Source organism: Hippoglossus stenolepis, chromosome 1, assembly GCF_022539355.2.
Source record: "Hippoglossus stenolepis isolate QCI-W04-F060 chromosome 1, HSTE1.2, whole genome shotgun sequence".
In the NCBI taxonomy this organism is placed as follows: domain Eukaryota; kingdom Metazoa; phylum Chordata; class Actinopteri; order Pleuronectiformes; family Pleuronectidae; genus Hippoglossus; species Hippoglossus stenolepis.
This window is the reverse complement of record NC_061483.1, coordinates 29,790,516-29,815,823: the sequence shown is the minus strand read 5'-3', so window position 1 is coordinate 29,815,823 and position 25,308 is coordinate 29,790,516. Positions and strand designations below refer to the sequence as shown.

At 41.2% G+C, this 25,308-nt stretch overlaps 1 protein-coding gene across 1 annotated transcript; it reads right to left on the bottom strand.

The window, feature by feature from the left end:
* Positions 1-3,039: 3,039 nt before the first annotated feature.
* cers3a (ceramide synthase 3a) lies at positions 3,040-24,300 on the bottom strand. The gene is made up of 11 exons (XM_035161772.2): positions 24,172-24,300; positions 16,694-16,894; positions 14,061-14,178; positions 12,606-12,724; positions 12,427-12,484; positions 12,187-12,237; positions 11,487-11,579; positions 9,939-10,067; positions 8,130-8,236; positions 7,172-7,325; positions 3,040-5,550 (listed from the first exon to the last, which is right to left on the bottom strand). The coding sequence occupies exons 2-11, from the start codon at positions 16,864-16,866 to the stop codon at positions 5,362-5,364; spliced, it is 1,191 nt and encodes a 396-aa protein (XP_035017663.2). The 5' UTR covers positions 16,867-16,894; positions 24,172-24,300; the 3' UTR covers positions 3,040-5,361.
* Between the last annotated feature and the right edge of the window lie 1,008 nt (positions 24,301-25,308).

Below are 25,308 nucleotides of genomic sequence, written 5' to 3'. Positions count from 1 at the left end.
AAAATAACTTTACAACAAAGGATTTTCTCACGGTTTTTGTAGCATTGACACAAACTGGTAAGTCTCTACTTTTCCAAACTGTGACACACAGCAAGAGCTACATTTCCTGCATAATCCCAACAGTTATTACCATATAATAAACAGACATTTAAAACAAATGTTGGTGCAGCATTTATTATTTTATATAACTGCGCTAGACGACATTGCCCTTGCTTCCAATGAAACAGTCAGGAACTTGGGAGTGATCTTCGATCCCGATTTGTCCTTTAATTCTCACTTAAAACAAATTTCTAGGACCTCCTTCTTTCACTTGCGTAACATCTCAAAAATCAGACATGTCCTCTCTCAAAAAGATGCAGAAAAACTAGTCCACGCCTTTGTTACATCCAGACTTGATTATTGTAATTCCTTATTATCAGGCTCCAGCAGTAAGTCGTTAAAGACTCTGCAGCTTGTCCAAAATGCTGCAGCACGTGTCCTGACAAGAACCAAGAAAAGAGACCACATTAGCTTCACTTCATTGGCTTCCGGTTAAATCTAGAATAGAATTTAAAATTCTCCTCCTCACCTTCAAGGCCCTTAATAATATGGCACCATTATACCTTAAAGAGCTGATAGTACCATGTCACCCCACTAGAGCACTGCGCTCCCAGAATTCAGGCTTACTTGTCGTCCCTAAAGTCTCTAAAAGTAGAGTAGGAGCCAGAGCTTCCAGCTATCAAGCTCCTCTCCTGTGGAATCATCTCCCACTTTCAGTTCAGGAGGCAGACACCCTCTGTATGTTTAAGAGTAGGCTTAAAACCTTCCTTTATGATAAAGCTTATAGTTAGAGCCGGTCCAGGCTTGTCTTAGACCTGCTCTTAGTTATGATGCTATAGATCTAGAAGGTCGGGGGACACATGACACACGGAGCTTCTCTTTCCAGCTTCTCCTTCCTCTTCTCCATCCTTATCACATCAAAGAAATTAAAATCTCATCAATACATGTTACTGACTTGACTTTTTCCCCGGAGTCCCTTTGCCTTATCGTCCGCAGATCCAGGGCCGCGGCTGCGGCCACATCGTGGATTATGATGGTGGATTGCGTATCAGAGATCATGATCGTAATGGCGGATCCTGTATCGCGTTGGCATCTGATAATGGTGGTGGACCACGATTGAGGTGGCAGCTGATGGTGGATCCTGATGGCGGCAGTGGATCATGATTGTGGACTATGGTGGCATCCGATCTTGATGGTGGATCATGATCGTGGTGGCTGCTGACCATAGACTATGATTACAACAAGACTGCTTGATTTATAATATTTCTCCTCAGATACTCGACCATTACTGACAATAATCCATCAATTCATTAACCTTCCATTATGCTCCAAAGTGTTTATTCTAATCAATGCTGTTAATACCCTTATCTTTGATGTTCTCCTTTACACGTGCACTTCTGTCCGTCCTGGGAGAGGGATCCCTCACATGTGGCTCTCTGAGGTTTCTACCTTCTTTTTACCCTGTTAAAAGGGTTTTTTTGGTAGTTTTTCCTTACTCTTGTTGAGGGTTAAGGAGAGAGGATGTCACACCTAAAGCCCTATGAGACAAATTGTGATTTGTGAATATGGGCTATACAAATCAAATTTGATTGATTGATTGATTGATTGAAAACAACAACAGACTGTGTTATAAGATGCAGCTCCTGTCAAAGAGCCATAATTCACATGTTTACTAACTTTATACCTCTCCTTCACAATTCAGAGGAGCTGCTGTATTCATTTTAGTGCTTTAGTTGCTGTTTTCTTCATAGATTAACATTTCAAATACATGTGAAAGCTTGTAGAACTGATCCAAATTGACCAGTGAAAAGCTGCTTGCACATGTATTTTGCATTAATGATATATAATACACTCAGTTGGCATTTTATTGGGAAGCAAAAACTGATGCAGTTTAATGCAACAGTCTGGAATAAATCCTTGATGAAGTTAGTTCTGCAGGTTGATAGAGCTCTAACAGTCACAGGGGCACTTGTCTGCTTTATGAGCAGCCCACTCTTACTTTTGATATTTTAAGGAACATCGTGCTAATGTTTCAGTGCATGACTTTTACTTGGAATGGAGAATTTCTTGTATTGCAGTACTAAAACTCTTCGGATCAAAATACCTGCTCCCATCATTGGTGCAATTCTCATCTGGTTATTTTTACTTGTAGTTACAGCTTCGGAACTAATGAATAGTGCGGGATAAAAACAAACAAGCTGATTCTACTGATACTTTTAGATTTATGGATGGATCATGGTCTGGGTTGAAATAAAGACTTTGCTAAGGTGAGGGGAAAATCATATCATCAAAATCAAAAACAAGGAAGGTTATGGAATTAACATGTTCATAATAAAAGAACATACAAAAACCCTTTGTGTCCAGGTCTGATGTTTTTGTTGATCCACTCATCTGACCTCATCCCTATGTGGACTTTAACGATCTTTGGAATCATCACCTGACTTCCTCTTTTACTCATAACCATAGACTGTATATATAAAAATAACTTATATCATCACTCAGATCATGTTAAATCATAACATCCATGTGTGTTATTTGACTGATTATATGTAATTTCTAAGAAAAATGAAGGACCCAATATGCTTCCTTGAGGGACACCACAGCCTAGAGGTAAGGTGTTTCCGCTCTGACAGCATACATCTACCATTTAGAATCTACCGGATGACTGAATCCATTTTGAAGGCCTCCCTATTAAAACCTCTGAAATCTCTCTTTGTGTGTGCTGCTGTTAGTACAGACAGGCCGGACTAGCACTTGCTGCACTTCTGATCACTTCTGATCTACATTTTGCCTTAAACTGATTTAGCATCAGTGCTTACTTGAGTGTTGTTCCCCAGTCACTTTGGATAAAATCACGTGCTAAATATACTGTAAATGATTGTTTGTGTGGTCTTTTAACAAGCTTCTAATGAATAAGCAAGGATTGTGATACACAACCCAGCTGACAACATTCACCAGTGAGGAGCTCCATTGTTAAAAGCAATCAGTGATGGTGCTTCGTCGCAGTTAGTTCAGTTTAATGATTAGTTGATAGAGATACATTTTTACATGTGGTGAACATATTCACATTAAAAAACGCATTAAACAGACACATCAAATAAACAAATTAGTTTGATTTTAAAAAAAAAAATACTTACCTTAGAATGCAAGCCCCACCACATACTGTAGAGAAGGCCTCTTTTCTAAGGCTGGATTGTTATTAGTGTTGCTACAGATATCAGTCGGATTTTGAATAAGGATTTCTTTGTCCTGCAACAGAACCTAGAAGTTGTGGTTTCACTTTGGCTCACTATTTGTGAAAGTAAAAACTCATATAGTGATACAGTAGCTACTAAACTATGCCAATCAACCAGTCAAGACAGACCTGTTAGACTGTACGACAACTCAAGAAGAAATTATTTTGCACACAACACTAAAAAGTATGTATTTCCATCCATTTTTGTGTACCTTGTGTATTTATAGGTGTACATATTATGTGTATAATGTGTACTAAACATACAAATGTATGGTAGTTTCAGAAATCTGAAAATACGATGAACTGTTTCCTTGTAAGCACCTGAAATATGTCCATGCTTCCAGTCAGATAATCCTGGCTGAACACATCCTGGACCAACAGGCACTAAAGATGCATATTTAACCTCCCTATGCCCAAAAAGTAATTAATTGGAATTTCCATTGGGAAATAACAAAACCAATATAACTTGTGTGGAAATCTATAAGTCTTACAACATTATCATAGTATATGATGTGCTCACATGGTGACTGTTGTCCCAGCCAGCAATCTATGTGCTGAAATGACAAGTTTTGATGTGGCTAGTCATACTGTGTCTTTTGGGTTTTTTGTGTGGCGTTCCTTGTTCCTTTTAGGAATTAGCCATTTAAATGACATTGATCATCTCCCCACATGCAAATGTTCCCCAAAAACAAATTCCTCCTGACACTACATATTTTGCATGGGCACCATCGCTTCATCGTGGGCATAGCACCACCCAAGATGTTTGTGGTTGTTTAATATAATACAAACAAGCCAGACCATTTTTATGCCTCTGTGCCAGCGACAGCCAGTGGTCGGAGGCATTATATTTGTGGATTGTCCAACCGTCTGTACATTTGTTCATACATCTTTCCATCCAATTATTGTGAGCGCACTATCTCAATAACTTCTTGAGGGAATTTTTTCAAATTTTGCACAAACATTCACTTGGACTCCAAAAATAAATGAGTAGATTCTGGTGGTTGCAGGTCAAAAAGTCAAGGTTGTGTGACCTCATGTTGTTGTGAATGCTATATATCAGGAGTGCCTAAATAAAAAGCCTCCACATTAACTTGGATGAATTGATTAGAATTTCATGGTTGAAGGTCAAGGTTACTGTGAACTCACTAAACACATGTTTTACATTGTGAAAGTGCTATCTCAGGAACACAAAGGGAATTCTATCAAATTTGGCACACGTTCACTTGGAGTCACTAATTAATTGATTTGATTTTGGTGGTCAAATATCAAGGTCACGGAGAACTTGTATGAATCTCGGAAAAAAATTATGTTGACGTAACTGCAATGGTTGGCGGAGGCATACAACCGCAGTGCGGTATTTCTAGATTCTCCTGTAAGAGACACATTGGAGATAGCGCTGGCTATGCAAGACTAATGCTTAATTAAATCACTAGAAACATACACAAACCTGCATGCAGTATTATTACAGAATAAGGACTGTACATGTACGAACTTCACATGATAAGAAGTTAAAGGAGACAGGGTTCAAACATAAAAGGTGCATGTGTTAGGGCACCCTAACAGGTCATAGATCCCATTCATCTCCCTCTTACCATGAATAAACTGTTCAAGCCACTCTCCACAGACATACAAACCAAAAGAGAATTGATAAAAGCTAGCAGGCCTAGACGAATGAAACATCGAGTCAAAGCAGCTGGGGGAAAGATCCACAGCACAGCGACTCTGCACTTCACAAAAAAATGCGAAACAAATTAGAGGTGATGATGAGCACACAGTGGGGTTTGTGTTTAGTTTGTTTGTTCGGCTCACTGGTCTCTTTTGACCAACAGGTCTGTCGAGTGAAGTGCTGCCACTGACAACACTGGAGAGGACCAGACTGCCAAAACATCTCAAAGTTTCTCTTCCCTTACGTGTGCACAGTTCTAAGGTCTGTTAGCACGCAAGGCTTAATTGAGTTAGGTTGTTTTTCAGCATCTAAAGGGAAAAGGTCACATGTTTTGTTTATTTTTCAGTCTTTAGAGGATAAACTAATTCAACATTGTTTGGTTCCTCACATCTTCAGCTCTATTGATCATACTAAGCATGAGTCAGTACACAGTCTTTGAGCGACAGATGTCCTCTGGTGGAGACAAGCACCCGAAGCAGCCACTCTTGTCCTCCTTCTCACCAACTGCATGTCCATTGCCCAGCTTGTGCTGTCCTACACCTTCGTCCTCTGTTTGACTGCTCTCTCCCTCCTCCTCCTCTTCATTCTCACTTCTCTCATCTCTGGTCATCTGTGACAGGAGACATGGGAAGAAATAAAGTAAATGTTGAGAAGGGTGGGGGAAAATGGGGGAAATAGAGGGAGAGAGGGCTGTGAGCAAATACAACAATCATCTGGTGGATCCAGCCGCTGGGGAAGAGAGCAAAACCTACCCCTGAAAGCAGATCTGGAACCTGAGCTGCAGCTGAGAACAATAAGCTGGAGTTTTGAGTTGATATCAGTGGAAATTTGTTATTTACTGCTTTCTGTTTACTCCCTTTTGCATCATACTGCTGACTGATGAGCATATTTTTTCGCCCTGAGTCAAAATATTATTTGGTGTTAAAAAGGACCATTAGTCTGAAAAGGGTCAAAGTCTGTTTTCAGTTAGGGTGTATTTGTGTTATAGCCACTATGATGCTGATTTGCTCCTGGTAGTTAAGTGAACGGTTTCTAGCAAAACAGACTGTGATCACATGGACACAGTGAGGTGACCTGCAGTGCTGGAACAGTCTTCTCACCATACAACAGAAAGGTGTTATCCTGTTGTACCTGTCACATGAACATTTATTACTACATGTGTCAAAAATGAAACACAATCTGTCGTCGTAAAGGTAATGCTTATAGTTATTTCTTCAAACAAGTAAACTAAACAGATTTAGAGTAAAATTGTCCTTGCCAAATTAGTGGATGAAATCTATGTACATTGTGATATCACTTCATTAAGGTCCAACATTTAAGTTGTTTCTGAAACAGTTATGATCTTATCGGTTGAAAATCCTTTTCATGTCTCGATAGCTATCAATTAATGGTGTCTGTGGCCCTCGCAGGACTGTAATAGACATCATTTGGTCGGAATGAAATGATTAGATTGCGTACATGTCTGTAACCGACCTGCCTGCCTGCATGCAACCTGCCCGTATTCTCACTGCTCATAACCAGAGTCTACACAAGTCAGAGAGACACACACTTCTGAAGCAGAGACGATAGCCAGAAGTTAGCGAACGAGTCACGTAAAAGTTGTGAGACAGTGCAGATTCATGTGTTTGGGGATGTAGCCTTGAAGAGAGGGTTGTTTGGAGGGGGTGGGATGTATCGGTTGCATATTTTCATTGTGTAGGTTGCTATGCTAGCTTTCCAAAAATGACCAACCCTAGCTTTAAGATTAAGATTAAGGTTAGTTCAGAAACAAAAAATAATTGAGTAAGGCCACAGTGTAATCATAGTTGAAAGAAAGTTTGACTGTTGGTAGCAACCAATAACCCAACAATATTGTCCCAATACTTCCAACAAGATTAGGCATGATGCTCACACCACCATTTTGGAAGCTTAACTTTGTAGGCTATCAAAACCTATGTGGCCCTTACTAGACCACATTGCCAAGCAAAGCCAATAAAAAAGATTTGGAAATCTTGATTAATGACCGATGAGCCTCACTAGGCAGAAGGGTGGCTGTGGCTCAGGAGGTAGAGTGGATTGACAACTAACCAAAAGGTCGATTCTATCCCAGTCTCCCCTGTTACGTGTGCCCAAGTGTTCTTGGGCAAGATCCCTAATCCCCAATTTGCCCCAAATCACAAGTCAAATATGATAGGGAAGATACTGCACAGAGATGCCTGACCGTATGTGTGTGAATAACATACTGTACTTACTGTTCCAAACATAAACTTCCTGATCATGCAGAGAATGAGGTAGGCCCAGAATATGTGCAGACAGAGGAGGACCAACAGCATCACGTTGAAGAAGTAGTACCCGAAGAAGGCGGGGTAGTAGTGAAGGGGGTAAACCCAGGTACAGTGGATTAGCCTGAAATACAATCAGACCAGAAACAAGTCAAAATCTGTATCCAGCATTGTAACCTGAGTGCTGTGTAATTTCATTGTAATGTGTGTTTTATGAGTAACAATGTTGTATTGAGTTACAATGTTTCAAGTTTCCCCTTTGAATAATTATCAGAAAATACATTAGTAGCAACTTGACTAGAGATGAGGTTGACAGATTTACTCTAGATGATGTTGCAGTGGTTTGCTCAGCACTTTAAATGCCTATAGTCCACCAGGTTACTCCAGACTCCAGATATACTTTCAGATGTATATCTCTCAATGTAAAACAATAAAAGTGACTATTAACACTCATTACAGTGTATAAAATGTCCATGCAGCCTTGTTGGATTAGCCTGCATTTGTTTTGGCTAGACAGGCCTAATAAACTGACAATGTTTTTTTTTACAACATTGTATTTTAAAATACCATCGGTGAAGCAGCAATAAAACTCAGTAGCAGTGATTCTCAGAAAAAATCCTGCTGTGCTGAAAAACATTTGAGTAAAAGCAGCATTGTGTTCCCAGCATTTCATAAGAACCACAACAGTATAATCCTGAGCATTTCTGCCAGAGCCTATATAAAAAGTTGAAATAACTGTTCATTTAACAGTTACACTAAGGTTGCTTCAGTGTGTGAACAGCAACCCAAATACATGTAAATTAAATGTAAGTTTATTTGTCAACAATGAAAAGAATAATAATATAAAGCTCGCAGTAATGGATAAACATAAATACATGCGCAGACATAAACACACACATAAACACACACACTGCACTTATCAGCTTACCAAAATGGAAAGATGATGAGGCGTGTTACCATAAACACTATGGCAAACAAAACAAAAAGGCTTTGACAGGTTTTCTCCCATTTGGCATAGTTGAATAATTTGGCGGACTGTAAGAAAAAGGAGTTGTGATGTTAATAAACAATATTTAAAAACACAGTTTATACTGAACAACAGCCCATTTTCTGCGGCATATCATACTCACTGGTAAGAATAAACCGTTCATGGTTTCATATGGTATAATCGAAAAGAAGCCAGTTTACCTTTGGAGTTTGGTTTATTCTGGGAAACTTGGCCCTCAATTTATGTCCAATGCCAACATTTAGTGCCAGTGCAAGAATGTACTGTGTTCTAGGAGCAGATGGGTGTGGCATGTGTATGTATAAACATGTATATAGTAAAGCTTCAGCACAGTGAGCTGGAAATACAGGGATGAACTCCCTCTGGTGTATGGTCTTAAAGGGGACATAGCATGCAAATTCCACTTTGTTAGTGCTTCTACAGGTTAATGTGGGTATCTGGCATGTCTACCAACCCAAAAACTCTGGGGAAAAAACACTCGCACGTTTTGTTATGGTTCCTCTAAGTCAGAAACGTCATGCTTGAGTGACTCGATTGAGCTTCCTGGGTTTTGTGTCGTAACAAGGCACTGGAAGTCTCCCTACATGGTCTTGGCCCACGCATGCTATGTCCCCTTTAGGTATGACTATTGACCCCCATCTACTGAGTTTTAACACAAGGTCCAAAGTTGCATTATATTGTGGTCTTGTTTCATGTTTACATAGAGGTGTCTATGATATGACTTTACACACCTTTGAAACCATTGATTTAGTTATGTCGGGCTACACGTGGCATACATTCGACTGTCATGTTATAATACTTACACTAACACTAATACTGATACTATTACTAATACCATGAATCATGAGGAAAGCGATTGCTCCAAGCTGTATATGTGATAAGGTGCCACAACAATGTTTACAGATACAAATACTTTAAAACAGTTTTAATTCTCCAGTTAAAGCAACATTAGTAACTGTTTTACCTTGAAATAGCAGCTTCAAAATCATTGGATGCTAGGCTGAGAGAGCGGGGCATCCTGTTTGTCCTGAGGTAACTACGGTGAGTGGGTACGATCTCCTGTTAGAGGTGCCAAACTATGAACTATGAATGGGAATGGAATCAGGCCCAGCGAGTTCAAAAGTAATACTGCACTATAGATGAGTTAGAAATAAAAGTCAGCTCTCATCTGTGATATTTAATAAGGAAACAAACAATAAATGTTTGGGGTGTTTGTTACAGCAACAGCTCTTCTGGTTGGGTAAACCAGGGATCATGTGGATTTTACACCATTACGTTTAATTTCAGTGAGTGACACTACACAGTTGTAGTTCCAGTGTTGTGATTGATATGCTTTGTTTTCTGTACATTAATTGCTCAGACTTGAAGCTCAACAGATTTGATGACCACTTGTGCCTGTAGAGGCCGCTGTTGCTCTACGAAAAATTGCATAGTGTTACTTTAATGCATGTCAACAAACGAAATTACAACATTAATATCACAATCACCTGCTTTTAACGAATGACGCTGTCAGACAAACATGTTCCTGGCATGTGACTCTTGAACCTTTCAGTGCTAATTGACGACCAAAGTAAACCTATGGGGTTTGGCGTTCCTTCCCATACAGCACTGTTATTATAGAGAGAAGAATATGTTGCCTCTAAATGTCGTCAGGAGTCATCCACTATTACCACATGTTAGTATGAGGTGATAGAATGAGCTGTGTAAAAACCACGTGTGACTGTGACTGACCTCCAGTAAAACATCAGACGCATCATGGACAAGCATGACCAGGGTTCCGATACGAATATAGTTGACACACCAGGAAAAAGATAAGAGCACCAGAGTGGCCAAGTGGTGGATAATTTGCTCTTTAAAGTCCTGAAGGAGGGAAAAATTAAATCACAGCAGTCAGCCAACATGGAGAACACTGTAGACTACTACCTACTACATAAATCTTACCAGCACCACTTAGGGACTACTATGTCACTTGCATCTACCTGTATTAAACAGTTGGAATAAGCAACGTTTTAACGAATGTCATACATGAATTGTCATATCGCTAATGTTGTTTTCAAGTTTTAAAAATGTCATGACGTGAAAAAATGTTGATACACTGTAAAATACAGTTAATCACACTTACAAAACAGAATAATATATAAAAGATGCCCCAGACTTTGACACTAATGTTGTGATGAGATAAACAGCAGGACCGGTTCAGATCATCAGAGGTTCAGCCTTTGAGACAGAACATTATAGGCGACGTTCCATCATTTAATATAATGTCACTGAGGAAGTGTGAGAGTCCTACTGAAACAGTCAAGACCATCAGGAAGGTCAGATGGAGCTCAGTATCGTCCAAATTGCAATGTAATGAAAAACCACAAGAGTTTGTAATTGAACCAAGGTGGTGTGTATTGAGATGAGAAGGCGACTCTACATCTTGCCATGCCATGCTGTTGACTGTCCTTTGAAGCAGGACCCAAACCAGATCAGCTCTAATTTGTGTAGGGAGGGTGGAGAGGAGGATTTGGTGGTGCACTCCATCAAAATCTGACAACAGGCCCAATGAGATGAGAACTGATGACTGGACATCTGTTCTCGCTGACAGTGGTAGTAATCAGTACGTATGTATACCATATGTATTTCAGTGTTAAATGTATAACACACTGAATGCAATGCAGACTTTTTTATATTGTAATAATGCCATTTACTAATGATGTCATCATGATATCATGATGTAATTTATACCATATGATAACTGATTAGTTTAATAAGCTGCAGATTGTGTCTAATCAGTTTGTGTCTGATCTTATTGGTTGCAAAAGTGAATACATTACTACATTATAAATGATGTAATTTACTGATTCCATGGAGACATCTCTTCTACTAAATAATCATGATACCTTGTTGAACACATTTTTTCAAATATGTATGATATAATACAATGAAAATAAATTTCATATAAAATACAATCTTTATAATCTTTAGATTGTCTCTCTATTTTTGCAGGGATATCATGGAAAATGTATGTTTCTGACCATATTTCTGTTGACATTGATCTTGACCTTTGATCGATCAGGTCCAACAGGTCATCATCTAAAGATGTCCTCCACAGTAAAATTTCCACCAAGTTTGGTAAAATCTGTCCATGCATTGTTGAGTAATATTTTACAAACACACACAGGGGTGAAAACAATATCCTGCTTCCTGCATACAAGGAAATAATACAAAATTGGGATGACAAAGGATTTTATTGATGAGGAGTGTAAATTGAGGTTTCGGCTTCCAACAACTCACCTTTCTCTTGACATCAAAGGTTATGCTAAAGAGAAGAGAGGCATAGAAGCTCATCTCCAGGATATAATACCAGTATTGAGACTCCAGCATGGACTGCAGACAGACAGAGAGACAGAAAGCGATGGACAACGTGTAACATGAAGCCACAGTAAAGCCCACTCCCACAGACATAGGGTTTGTCCCTGAGGGCAGTGCTCTTTGTCCTAACACCATTAGCTTAACAGGAGAAGAATCTGTTGTTCATTCTGAGATGACACCTCCCAGCTCCTCTCTGTTTTTCAACATCCTGATATATAACCTGATAATGAAGATCCGAATCGTAATGAAGGTCCCTTTTTCATAGAACGTAGAATGTCAGTGCATAAACCATATTTGTATTCCTATAAACACACATCTCTGTTTCTCAATTAAGATGTAAAAAAGACATAAGTACAGCAGAAAATATTTCCTCTGTCCTGTTCACATGATATAAAATCAGGTGCTCTAAATGCCCCATCCCACCCAACTAACATCACTGCTGTGTCCTTCTCAACAGAAATTTCAATTGAGTTTCCATGACATATTCCACACACAAGCAGCAAAACCTGGGGTTTTAGATTACACACAGACACATCATATATTTATAGTAATAATAAAGTGTTAAAGGTATTAATTATAATAGAAAGATTTCAAACTTAAGAAAAAGATGATGATTAAAAACCTGCTTTGGAAAGCCTGTCCACACTTCCCGAGTGTCATAAAACCATTCTTTCTGCAACGACAAGGAGGGACATGTTATGACATTTGCATTTGTGTGGGTTATTTGAAACTTAAATGTGGTGAAGAGGAAATGCCTTCTATGTAAGATATACATTAGAGCTACAACCACAAGGCTGCTGGTGAGTTGTAGCTGCCTTGAGTTGCTTTTCATAATCAAAGCCTCTTTCTTCATTCTACTCACATCATACAGGGCTGCTATTCCTCCTATGAACGCCAACAGGTAGAAGACAAACCTCCAACTGTGGCAGAGGGATCACAATTGTAGACTGTGGCTTTTAGATGTAATGCATCATTATTTGTAATATTATTAGAGAGAGAGAGAGAGAGAGAGAGAGAGAGAGAGAGAGAGAGAGTACTGACCAGACTTCTCTGAACTTCTTCAGGACTCCCGGATGGTCCTGATTACGTCTTCTTCTGAACCAGCGCTCCACTTGTCTCACTGACAAACAGCTTTTCTTAGACAGCCCATCAAAGTCTGCCTGAAAGTGAATGTTTACACACACATATAAACTTGTGTGCATAGCATATATAAACTTTAAATGTAAATATATATATATATATATATATATACATAACAGGTGGGGCGCGCGGCCGGGAGGGGGAAATGTGAGGCGGAACTAATGTTTTGACGTCCGCATCTCTTTGTGTTGTGTTGTGCATGTCGCGCATATTTTTCGCGAACAGTGAACTCACGTTCACGTTAATTTGTTAAATCATCATCGTATCAGGCCAGCATGAAATACCAGGAGCGGGCAAATGTGTGTGTGTGTGTGTGTGTGCCCCCAGACAGCGCACACACACACACACACACACACACACCCTTGGGTTCACAGTGAAGGAAGGAGGACATGAGGAGAGACCAGTGTGTATTTTAGGTCTGAAAACTCTGGCAGCTGACAGTATGAGACCCAACAAATTAAGAAGACACTTAGAAACATTACACCCCAGTCACATGCATGTGTTCTTTTTGGTTGAGCTTTATCATCGTTGTAACAAAGTGATTATAATTTAATTTATTTTTTCTCTATTTTTGAAAAAGTACAGACTGATGGAGGAATGTAGTGATAAATGTCACCAAAAGTACTTCAATTAAGTTGGGCATGACAGGGCATGACAGAAAAAGTTTGAGAACCACTGATCTAGACAGTGTGAAGGGTATAATGGATTACACTCAGTAATCAGATTGAAGGAGTGAAGGAAGGGGGGGAGCTGATCCATTTAAAACCTTCTAAGAAGGATTTTGAAATCAGCTAATATTAGGCATATGCAGTGATTTCAGCATTGAGACAGATATACCATCCGCTTGTAGCTGCTAACACCTGCTAACATCTACTGCTAGTTGGTAACTTAAATTGTGCAGAAGACCTTCAAATGTACAAGGGATATTCATCTTGTCCAATATTCTAAAATAAAGACAGAAATAGTAACATTTATTGGAACATTTGAATGAAAACGTGTTTGACTGGACTCTAATTAAAACTACACAGCAATCGAGTTCAATGTTGAAAATGTATTCCTATTATCTTAATCACTTTCTAACATGAAAAACCCAAAGTTTACATTGTGTTGTTTTCTGAGCTAATTTTTTGAGTCAATAAGTAGCTCAGTAATACCGGAGGATCCATGACAGATCTAAAGGCTTATTTGTTACCCCTGGCATACGTTAGACATGAAGTGTGTCCTGCAGAAATCACAGGTCTGCAGTAAAGCCTGACTATGTAATATTTGATGTTATCCTACTGCTACTAAAAAAATGTTTTAACTGTCACATCAGACACAGAATGGATATTTGAGTGGATTGGGACTGCTATTTACCTGAGCAGGATGGCTACACTGAGTGGTGTAGTAGAGTTCCAGGATGGGGTTGTCCTGGGCTTTCAGATGGACTCTCTGCCTGATCCCAGCGGAGACAGCAAGTGGTGTTGCTACCCAACTGGAACACAGTTAGTACACACAGGGTTCAATTCTAACAACGTCAGTGTAGGACATGTAGTTTATGATAATGAGGATGTAGGTTTGTTTCCAAACGACACCTTTATTTATACACAAACACACACATTTATATGTATGTTATATAAGTCATAACATTATGTTGTTGTTCTTCCGTGTACTTATCCCTTGTGTTGTTCCTGGGTCAGATTGACCCAGAGTGTGTGTGTGTGTGTGTGTGTGTGTGTGTGTGTGTGTGTGTGTGTGTGTGTGTGTGTGTGTGCGTGCGTGCGGAGTGCGTGCGTGTGATCATACGCAAGCCCTGGCCGGTCAGGGTTAGGGTTAGGGTGACCCAAGGATTGTCATTATCCAATTCTCCTGGGGTAATTGAGACCAATGGATTGTCATTCTCGATTCTCCTGGGGGGTCATTTACCCCCAGAGAGGGCGCTGTGGTGCTCTGTGGGGTCATTTAGACCCACACCTGATTCCAATTGTAATCTAGGGGGGTATATTAGACCCACATAGAACCCGGCGCACCATTCTCCGTGTGCCACCCTCCCGGACCATGACACGATGTCACGTCAGGAGCGTTTCACTAGAGAACAGGTTCTCCAACAGCTATTCTCCCACCATCCTCTGAACCCGAAGAGGACGCGAAAGAGCCAGACCGAGAAGCGGACGGACAAGGAGATGGAGAAGCAGACCGAGAAGCAGACAGAGAAGAAGACAGAGAGGACGGCGACCACGACGATGGCGACGGTGACGAAGACGACGATGGTGACTGCGAAGACGACGACGGCGACGAAGACTACGACCCAGTGGGTGATGCTTATGCAGATTTGTCATCGTTGGAAGAAGAAGAAGAAGGACAAGACCACGGCGACACCACCACCACCACCGGACTCGTGGAAAGAGAGACCTTCCCGCCAAGAAACGGGGAAATAACATGGTCCTCGAGGGCGTACGGCCGAGAGGAGGGCCACTACTGCTCCTCCTCCTCCTCCTCCTCCTCCTCCTCCTCCTCCTCCTCTGCTGCAGCTCAAAGCGGGGTCCCCCTGGGCCCCACGATCCACGCGACGTCCCGCACCGGTGACCTAGCCTCGACGTTCCGCCTGTTCATCACGCCGACGGTAGAGAACATCATCCTGGAGATGACGAATCGGGAGGGTCGTCGAAAATACGGCGACGAACGTTCGACAGCCTGTGGGACGCCGAGAGCGGCCGGGCGATATTTCGTGCCACGATGCCCCTAAAACTCTTCCACACGTACTCCAGACTGCTGCGCTTCGACGACCGCGAGACGAGACGAGCCACGGACAAATTGGCGGCCGTGCGAGAGGTCTGGGACCCCCAAGCTACGCTTGGAAGATGCAAGTGTACACCGGAAAGCCGAGCGGCGGACGCCCAGAACGAAACCAGGGGTTGCAGGTAGTGCTCGATGTAACGGAGGGACTGCACGGTTGTAATGTCACGTGCGACAATTACTTCACCTCCTACAAACTCGCGCGGCAGCTCCTGGAGAGGAACAAGCTCCTGGAAGAACAAGCCCGAGCTCCCGACCGGGCTGCTCGCGGTCAAGGGAAGAGAGGTGTTCTCATCCAAGTTCGCATTCACGCCCACCGCCACTCTGGTGAGCTACATCCCAAAGAAAACAGGAACGTGGTGCTCCTGAGCACACGGCATGCCGAGGCCGACGTCAGCGACCGCGAGGACGGAAACCGGTCATCGTCCAGGACTACAACCGCAACAAAGGAGGCGTGGACAACCTAGACAAGGTGATCGAAACGTACAGCTGCAGGAGGATGACCGTGCTGGCCCCTGGTCGTCTTCCACAACATACTGGACGTCTCTTCGTACAACGCCTTCGTGATATGGAGAGAGATCAACCCAGACTGGATGCCGGGCAAGCGGAACAAGCGGAGGGTGCTCCTCGAGCAGCTGGGAAAGGCTCTCGTGACTCCGTTCATCGCACGAACGGAGCGCATCCCCCGTACGGAAGCGTCCGCCACGGTTGTGAAGGCTGTAAAAGCCGCCGCCGCCGCACAGAGAGCTCTTGGCTACGACGCTCGACCCGAGTGTCCGGCCTCCTCCATAGCCCTAGCAGCAGCCCCACTCGGGGCGAGTAAGAGGAAGAGGTGTCAGATATGCCCCAGGAAAAAGGACTGTAAAACTCACACCGTGTGCCGCGGGTGTAACAAATACATGCAAAGGCTGCTCACTTGTCTATTGCCCTACGTGTGCGTCCTAATATGGGGTGGGCTATGTGAGGGGGCCAACAGCCGGGGGAAGCAGGGACAACACAAGGGTTAAATATGTTACATATATATTTTTATATATTTCACAAAATTTGTATACTGGCTAGCAGGGCAGTGTATGTGGGACTGAATTGCAACAGTGTGTGTGTTTATGGTCATGAAGAAGTGTGTCACACTGTTCAACAATGGGGTTATGAATGTGCTGTGATGTTGGTATTGTGTAACCACATGGGGGAGTAGGCGCACAGAGTGTGGCTCTTACTTTTCAAACAGGTATCTGAGGAGTAAGAAGACAAAGGCAACGGGGACAGTGACATAAAGATCAGAGGCTTTGGCGTAGACCCGGCCCTCCTTGTCTACCAGGTCAGCCCACGTCAGATTCACTGGCAGCCAGATTCTGTCCCACCAGAACCACTCATACAGTGTGTCAAACATCCCTGCTACTTAACACAGCCACCAGGTCCTACAAACACAAGGGGGGATAAGTCAAGCTCAGTAGGGGAACTACCAATGAACATAGATCAGTGTCTGTTGCTAATATATTAAAAAGACAGGACTGTGACATGACTGACAGCTCACAAGAAATTTTCAATAAACAAATAATGAACCAAGAATATCCAAGGAATCAGCCTTTTAACACGGAATTACATTTAATTAGTTTTTTAATTTGATAGGGATGGTGCTCATTAATCCACAGACAAAAAACTGTAAATGAGCCAGAGTTGGTTTTATAAGCAAATTTTCATCTGTTGTCTCATGACATTTTTACACAACAACCTGAAGAAACATTTGTCAACAAGGCACATCTGGAAATTCGGTTAAATATTGACATGGACATTGGTCTCACAGAAAACTGACATTCATTCTACATATGAATAAAAATGCATTTATAAAATACAAGCATATTCTAAAAGTACAGCATTTACAAGTATTTGGCTGTTCCAGTGACTTAGCTTGTTAAAAGCCATGCGTGTCCTGCTTCAGGCAAACTCCCGTAACCTGGGTTTGCCTGAAGCAGGAGAAAACCTACGGTTTTGTGTTGGTGCGTGTGTGTGTGTGTGTGTGTGTAAAATGTACATGCACCAATTGTTTTCACCTTAGCTCTGTGCAAATTCCGTATAGTGCTCAGTGCAGTTTCAACCAGACATATAATAACATATAATAACTAAAGTGTAAGTTATTTCTCAGACAAAGACAGAGGAAGGAATATATTCATATTCTAGAAAGATTCTACAAGACCTGGTGGTAATGCACCTTGACGTTGGTTGGAAGCTATGTGCAGTCACAGATAAAGCTACAGTTACTGTACATGAAAATCTGTTTCCTAAACAAATATTTACCCAGGGATCCCTCCCTGATTCTCAAGATTAGCTTCCACGCCTATTTAATAATTCTCTTTCTGTCTCCCTCTCTATCTCAAACATACACACACACACACACAGGGAGGGAGAGAAAGAGAAAAAACACTGCTTGAAACTGTGAAAGTCCGGGTTGCAGCCCAGCAACACACTAACAGTACAAAGTAATTAATCATGGAGTCAGTGTGTGTGTATGTGTGTATGTGTGTGTGTGTGCGTTGGGAGGTAAAATAATGTGTATAAAGGCAGTAGAATAGCTCAGACTGACAAGGAGTCTCTTCAGTCTTTTATCAACTGGCACTGGAGGCTGAGTTGTTGAGCCTCCCTCTTTTTCCAGCAGCCCCTGCAACCGTTAAACTGGCTGTTTGACAGTTGCTAAGTCAAAGCACCAGGGAGTCACTGTCCCATGAAAGATAGGCTACTGTGAAACAGGTGGATGTAGATGTGGTCCAGAATACCTTCACTATACATAGCATTATTCGTCTATTCACATACTTAGAACTGCCCAACTTTATCTTTGACTGCAGGCGACCTTGTGTGCTTATGTGAATACTAAGTCTTGTGTCTGTTGATGGCCAACAAACACATTGTTTTGGCAGATCCAACATGTGCAAATACACCAGGTCCTCTGACCATGGCCATATTACTCATTTGTCTCTACCAGTGGCAGGCCAAACCATCATGGTTACAGTAACAACCTGTGGGAGCCTACCAGCAGCAGGTGTCCCAGACCTCCATCATCATTACAAGTGGTGATTACAAAAAATGTGCAGTAAATGTTTTGGAATGGCAATGGATTTGTTAAGTATGAGCCAAAATACAAAAAACTTTAGGAAAAGATGGAAAAGAAACCAACTACGGAATCCTCCGCTTCCCTGCTGGACTTGCCCCACAATGTCCCTATGCCTCAGGGCTGATGTAGCTCGCGGATGGTGTCCACTTCCACCCAGTTACCAGGGGCAGTGCAGCAGTACGGATGGTCTTGTCTCTGGAGTCCTTCAGTGTCATCTGGAGTCTAACTTTAGAACACTTGTATTCCTCAGTTACACTAGTTAGACTAGTTAGAGGTAGTTCCAGGACCCCTTTGCCGTAAAGGACAATTTTACTTAGACATCGTGGGACACCAAGATATCCTATAATGTTTCTAGTTAAGCAATTAATTGGATACAATTCTATTTAACTCATAGAGGCAAAAAGTTCATATGGGACATAGCCAGTCCGACTTTCTCTATAATTATTGTGGAGTTCCCCAAGGATCAATACTGGGACCTCTTTTGTTCAGTGTTTACGTTAATGATCTGCCGCTTATTTGTCCACAAGTGGATGCTCAAATGTATGCAGATGATACAGTTTTGTTTGTTCATGGCAAAAGTAGGTCAGCAATTGCTCAGAAATTAACAACAGCTATGACTAGTGTTTCTGGGTAGCGGGCTGACTCTTGTTTGCACCTCAACACTAGTATAACGGTTTGCATGTATTTTCCTAAGAGGTCCAATAGTACGATACACCCAGATGTGACTATTAATGGGAAACACATAACCGTTGTGGATGATTTTAAATACCCTGTCATAATTTTGGATTCTCATTTAACATTTAAAAAACATGTGAACAAAGTAGTAAAAACTGTTAAATTTGGATTATCTAATTTTAGGATTATAAAACCGAATATTTCGCTACAGGGAACCAAATTATACATACATGGGATGATACTTTCTAATTTTAATTATTGTATGACCAGCTGGTCTCAAACTGCAGTTACTACCTCAAGACCAGTTGAATCACTTTATAAACAAATACTGAAAGTCCTGGATAAAGAGCCTAATAGTTACCATCATTGTAACATTATTGTCAAGTATAATTTATTCAGTATGGACAGCTTCAAACAATATACAGATTTATGCCTGATGTTTAAAATTCTTGATGGACTAGCTCCTTCTCCTCTAAGTGTTTACATTACAACTAAGAATAAGGATGGGAGGTTAGCAAGGTCAGTAACCAGAGGAGACTGTTATGTTCCATACAGACACAGTACATTTGGCAATTCAGTTTTTTCAGTGAGAGCCTCAAAAATCTGGAATAGACACCCTATAGTTATTAGAAACTGTACCAATTACTACACTTTTAAAATTAAATTGAAATATAATTTAAAATCTAAGCGAATCTGTACACATTAGTAATGCTCCCAAGTGGATTATTTGCCATGATATCTTTATGTCCTCTCAGATAATATGTATGCTAATATTGCAGTATAATTGTATTAATATGTTCTGAGCAAGAATATTAGTATAATGCATTTTTTTCTCTTTCTTTCTCCTGTTATTTACCACAAGTTGCTGTCTGATATGTGCTTTATTGTGCTTCATAAGATACCTTTTAATGTACTCCTACTGTCCTCCTGCTCAGGGACTACAGGTGCAAATTAGCTTTTACAGCTAACCCTAGCATATTTACATTGTTTGTAATATTGATGTTGATCAATGTGCATTGTCCCTGATTAAAAATAAATAAATAAAAAGTAGGCTCTTGTGAAGCACAGTTGAATGTCTTGGAAGTAGGTCTTGACCAGTGTGGTGGTAAGTTCTGGTCTGTGGAAGAAGTTGAAAGACTCCCAGAGAAGTGCATGGTGAACTGAGCCAAATGCATTGGCCAGGTCAAGGAAGATCACATGTAGGTCCTTCTTGGCTGCTTGGATCTGTTACCAGATCATGCTTGTGTGCTCCAAGCAACCAGAGAATCCTAGTATTCCTGCTTCCTGTACAGATGTGTCAACATACTTGTTTCTTTCAAAGTTAGGTGGACAGCCTCTGTGCAACTATGCTGAAAAAGATTTTCCCCTCAGTGTTGAGAAGGCAGATTGGCCGGAATTGGCTGATGTCTGATGCATCCTTTTGTTTTGGTAATAGCACGCCGCCAGCCCTTTGCCATGCCTTGGGTATTCTTTGCTTCTGCCACACTACCCTCATGAGCCTCCACAGAAAGCGTAGGACATCTGGTGCGTTCTTATAGAGCTTATATGCTACTCCGTAAGGCCCCGGGGCCGATGCTGCTCTTGCTTGCTGGACCGTGTGCTCTCCTTCCTTCCATTTAGGGGGTTTAGAGTCCAGGTTGAACACAGGCGGTTGAATTGGCAGGATGTCAGGTGGGATGACTATCTGCTAATGGCTTTTTGTGTCGTGGTGGACCTTTCTTAGGTGTTTCTCCAGTTCCTGCCTTAATGTTTTAAAAGTTCTGCTTTTTTCCTTTGCGAAGAGGTCTTTGATATACTTGAAAGGGTCTTTATAGAAACGTGTTCTAGTGTGGTCTTTATACTTGCGAAGTTTCCTCAAGTTTTCCGCTCTTCAAAAAGTTGCCAGCCGGCTTTTAATGTCTGCTTGGAGTAGCATGGGAACTTCTCTCTTGGCATCAGAGGCTTTTTTCCATTGTTTTTTCATCTGTCTCATCTCTCGGATTAGCCTCTCGATCTCTTGCTGCCTCCTGGATTTGGCTGGCGCTGGTAGTTGCTTTCCACTTATCCCTCTACTCACTTCAAGGCGCTCTTCTCCATTTTTGTAGATTATGTCTCCCATCTTTTCAAGCTTTTCCTCTGCTGTGCCCTCTTGTTGCTCCAAGATTTGTGTAAGGTCACTGTTGATTGTTTCCCACTCTTATTGTCGACAACTTTGGGCCACTTCACGCAAGGTTTGTGCCCTTTGATCTTTTTCTCCATTGCAGGTCTTTGTGGTTGAGTGGGCTGTTACACCGGCATTTCTGTGCTTGTATCAGCCTCTTCGGTGACAGGGGTGCTGATGCTCTGCGAACTTCGGTTTGTTACCCGTCGCTGTGCTTCACTCGACTGATCTCTTAAGAAGTACTGGTCAATGCGAGGCCTTTGTCTCTGCTCTCTCAGTCACCTTTGTCTCCCTTGGTAGATCCTCAAGCCCTTCAATGATGTTACTTTCTCCCAACCACTGATGCACACCTGAAGCTTGCGTTCTGCTGCTGTCTTGGTTGTCTTGTGTGCTGTGCTCTCCTTGTCCGTAGTCGTTTCCGTACCTGGGTCTGTAACAGTGTTGTCAATCATTGAACCATCTTGCGCCCCTGCCCTTGCAGTCTCTAGGGGTATGTTCCTTTGTTTACTTTTTGTAGCATTTAGCGGGTGTCTCCAACTAACTGAACCAGCTTTGGGGACTGCTGTCATGGGTAGCTAGCCCATGAGAGCCCCAGTGGGGTCTATTCCCTCCTGTCAGCTGTCTTTACAAGCTGTCACAAGGACTATCCCATATTGTGAGCTGCCTTTTCACAGCAGTCACTGGACGTGTCCAGAGGATCAGAATCAAAAAACACAGCACAAGATGTTCGAGAACTGTTCCTTTTGCCAATAGGTGGTGAGCACTTTCTCGAGATTTGCCTTGTTGTTGGGAGTGGTAGACGATCCAGTGGTGGGGGTTCTCTGAGTTGTGTGGGAGGTAAATCTTAACCAGGATAAAATTTCGGGTCAATTGGGCACGGGACACATCATCAGTAATGTGTGCGCTTGCACAAGGTTATGTTTCAAGGCTGGACTGCAAATCTTGTGGGGATTTAAACTTTCCGTAATCTATTAGGTCATAATAATGCAATAACAGTCACATTACTGTGTGACTCATTACTCTGATTCAAACCATTGGCTGTGAATCTTTTGTGCTTGTAGTTGTGGTAGAGTTTTTACAGTGTTGTCATTAAATCCGATATTTGTAAAAAATATTGATTTCATGTTAATGCACACGTGTTAATTTAATTTTTGTTTCCTTCCACTGTGACACAGAGTCAGATTCAGCGCCCAACATTGTAGGTATTACTATTGTGAGTGTCATTTAAAAAAAAGACACAATAAACAAAGAAGCATTTAAAAAATCTATTGATAAATCGTTATCATGAATTATTTTGGCTGCAATAATTGTGCTGTGAACATGTGACAGTGCAACAGCCCTACAGTGCTCTGAGGGAACAAGTTAAAATCAGAGTCTGTCAGCTTTAATTCAGTCCAACATTCTCCTTTCATAACAATGTGTTGCTACTATGTTTACTACTGACCACATTATCAGTGTTTTGTGCATGGGTGAGTGGTCCTGACAATCTCATTAGTGACATGTCATAACACTGGCAGACTGTTAAAGGTTCAGTGTGTAGAATTTAGTGATATCTAGTGGTGAAGTTGCATGTTGCAGCTGAATACCCCTCACTTTACCCTCCCCTTCATGTTTGCCCAGTTTGGACTACTGTAAAAAACATGACGGTCTCCGTTGAGAGGACCCGCTCCTGATGTTAATATTAAGTTTGAATTTGAATATAAAGGGCCCATTCTAGGGTAAAGAAAACAACAATTTGTACAATTTAGATTATTACACACTAGTCAAAAAATCACTATAGTTATCTGAAGTCTTCAATTTCTGCCAATAGATGCCTTTCACCTAAATGTTACAGACTGGACCTTTATGTAGGCTCTCTGCATTTATTATCAGTCCAATCAATGGGCCGGGGAGGGGTTGCAGCTCTTTTCAACTGCAGCTCATCCTCAGTGTTTTTTTTGTTGACATAATACTATACTGCCATATAAGCATTTTCACTGAAAAATGCTTGGGCTTCAGTAAGCAATGTGCTTGACAAGTCATGTCCAGTCTGCATGTTGCATAGAAAACTCCTTGTCTGACGCCTCCCCTAACCGACTCAAAACATTAACAGTGAGCTGATTTGGACTGTTTACCAAAATCAGGAAGAGTAACTGCTGATAAACATAGCAAAACACAAATAAAAAATTTAAAGCAGAATATTAAGCTAAAAGTGAAGATATTCCAGTAACGCTGAACCCCTGACTCGCCTCTGAAAAGATCAAAAACTTGTTTTTGATGATGCCAGGCTTTCATGACAGTTACAAATCTTAACTTGACTATTAGATGTTGTTTGTTTGGTGCTTCGAAGTACTTGTTATTCCACCTTTCCATTGGTGCTGGCTCTACAAAGGTTGCCTGGCAATTCAGATCCTTGCAACAGTCAAACTGAGATAGATAACATACTAAACCACCGCAACTAATCTTAACCCAAACCCTTGGATTTCAAGTGGGCTAACCGCAGAGCTTGGACGTCACTGTATACGTAATGTTGATTTTTCTGATAAAAGGGACTTAATTATTCCCAATACAGCTATGAAAATGCTCTTACAGCCTGAGAACAAGCTTAACCAATGTAGGATCTCCTGGGACCAGCTCAACACAATGGCTGCAGGCAGCGTTGTTCCTCTAACTTTCAACCAAGGGGACAATTTCACACCAGAATAAAAAAGTTTGGAAGTGTCTGTCACATTTAAGCTAAAACAAACAAGGGCTCATTAATCACAATCCAAGGTCACAGGAAGACACAGGCTTACCTTCTCCTCTTTCAGTGCTACAGGTAGAGCAGGTAAGGACAGTTGTTCCCACACCGGCTGACTGCTGGCTTTGATGGGGGATTTAATGTGGCTGGGAAAACCCTCTATTCCCCCACAATGACAAGCAAGCCAGCGACTCTCTCTTTGTTTGACATTCTTCATGGTCACACCCATTTCAGCCATAATCACCTGGGAAGGTTTTTTTCTCCCCTCCAGGAAGTACAGGTAGGCTAGTGAATTGTCACAACACACAACAACTTTTTTTCTCCCTGCCCTCAGGGGATCAGATAACCTTGTTTGTACTGTGTTCTTGATAAAGTATCAAAGAAAGCTCTCCAACAATACAAACTGTGCACTGACAGAGAGAGAGAGTCAACTTGGATATTACATTGACTTGACAAATAACATTATTATTGTTATACATAACTTATGCTAGTATACATTCTAAATTATATACAGTATATAAACTCCCATTATTATTATAATAATATGTACCAAAGCACCCCCAAACTAAACAACAAATTGCATAGTTTTGTTAAATGTAAAACAAAATGTTAAAAATCATCTGACTTTTGGTTTGAAAGAGGAAAGAAAAAGTTGTTAAAGTGAACTCATATTTTTCAAGTGTTTGAATTTAATTCTCTCTCAAAATGCCTGTAACACTTTCACTTCAAGTGATACTTCAGCTTCTACTCAAATTCTCTCTCAACGTACTTCAGCCCTTACACTAAACAACAGTTAATGGAAGTGCTTCAATTTATTGTGACTTAAACCTGCATATATTTCAAAAGCTCCACCAATAAACTACAGTTTATCTGTAGCAAACACACAGCACATTTTAACACTTCTAGATTATAATTTGTGATACACTCATTTCTATCAGCCTGACACCACCAATCTGATAAAAGATTATCTCATAAACTAATATTTTCTTAAAACAGAGCATATCGAGTAGTTTCAGAAATGTTTCATACCCATTTACTATATACTTCAAACTGATAATAAAATATAATAAAATAAAAATATTTTTAGTATTGTTTGAAAATGTATCAAACTTAATAAACCTTTTTTTTAAATTTAAATAAACATTCAGACCATTTGCTGTTGCACATGTTGCAATTTGTGATCTGGTGCATC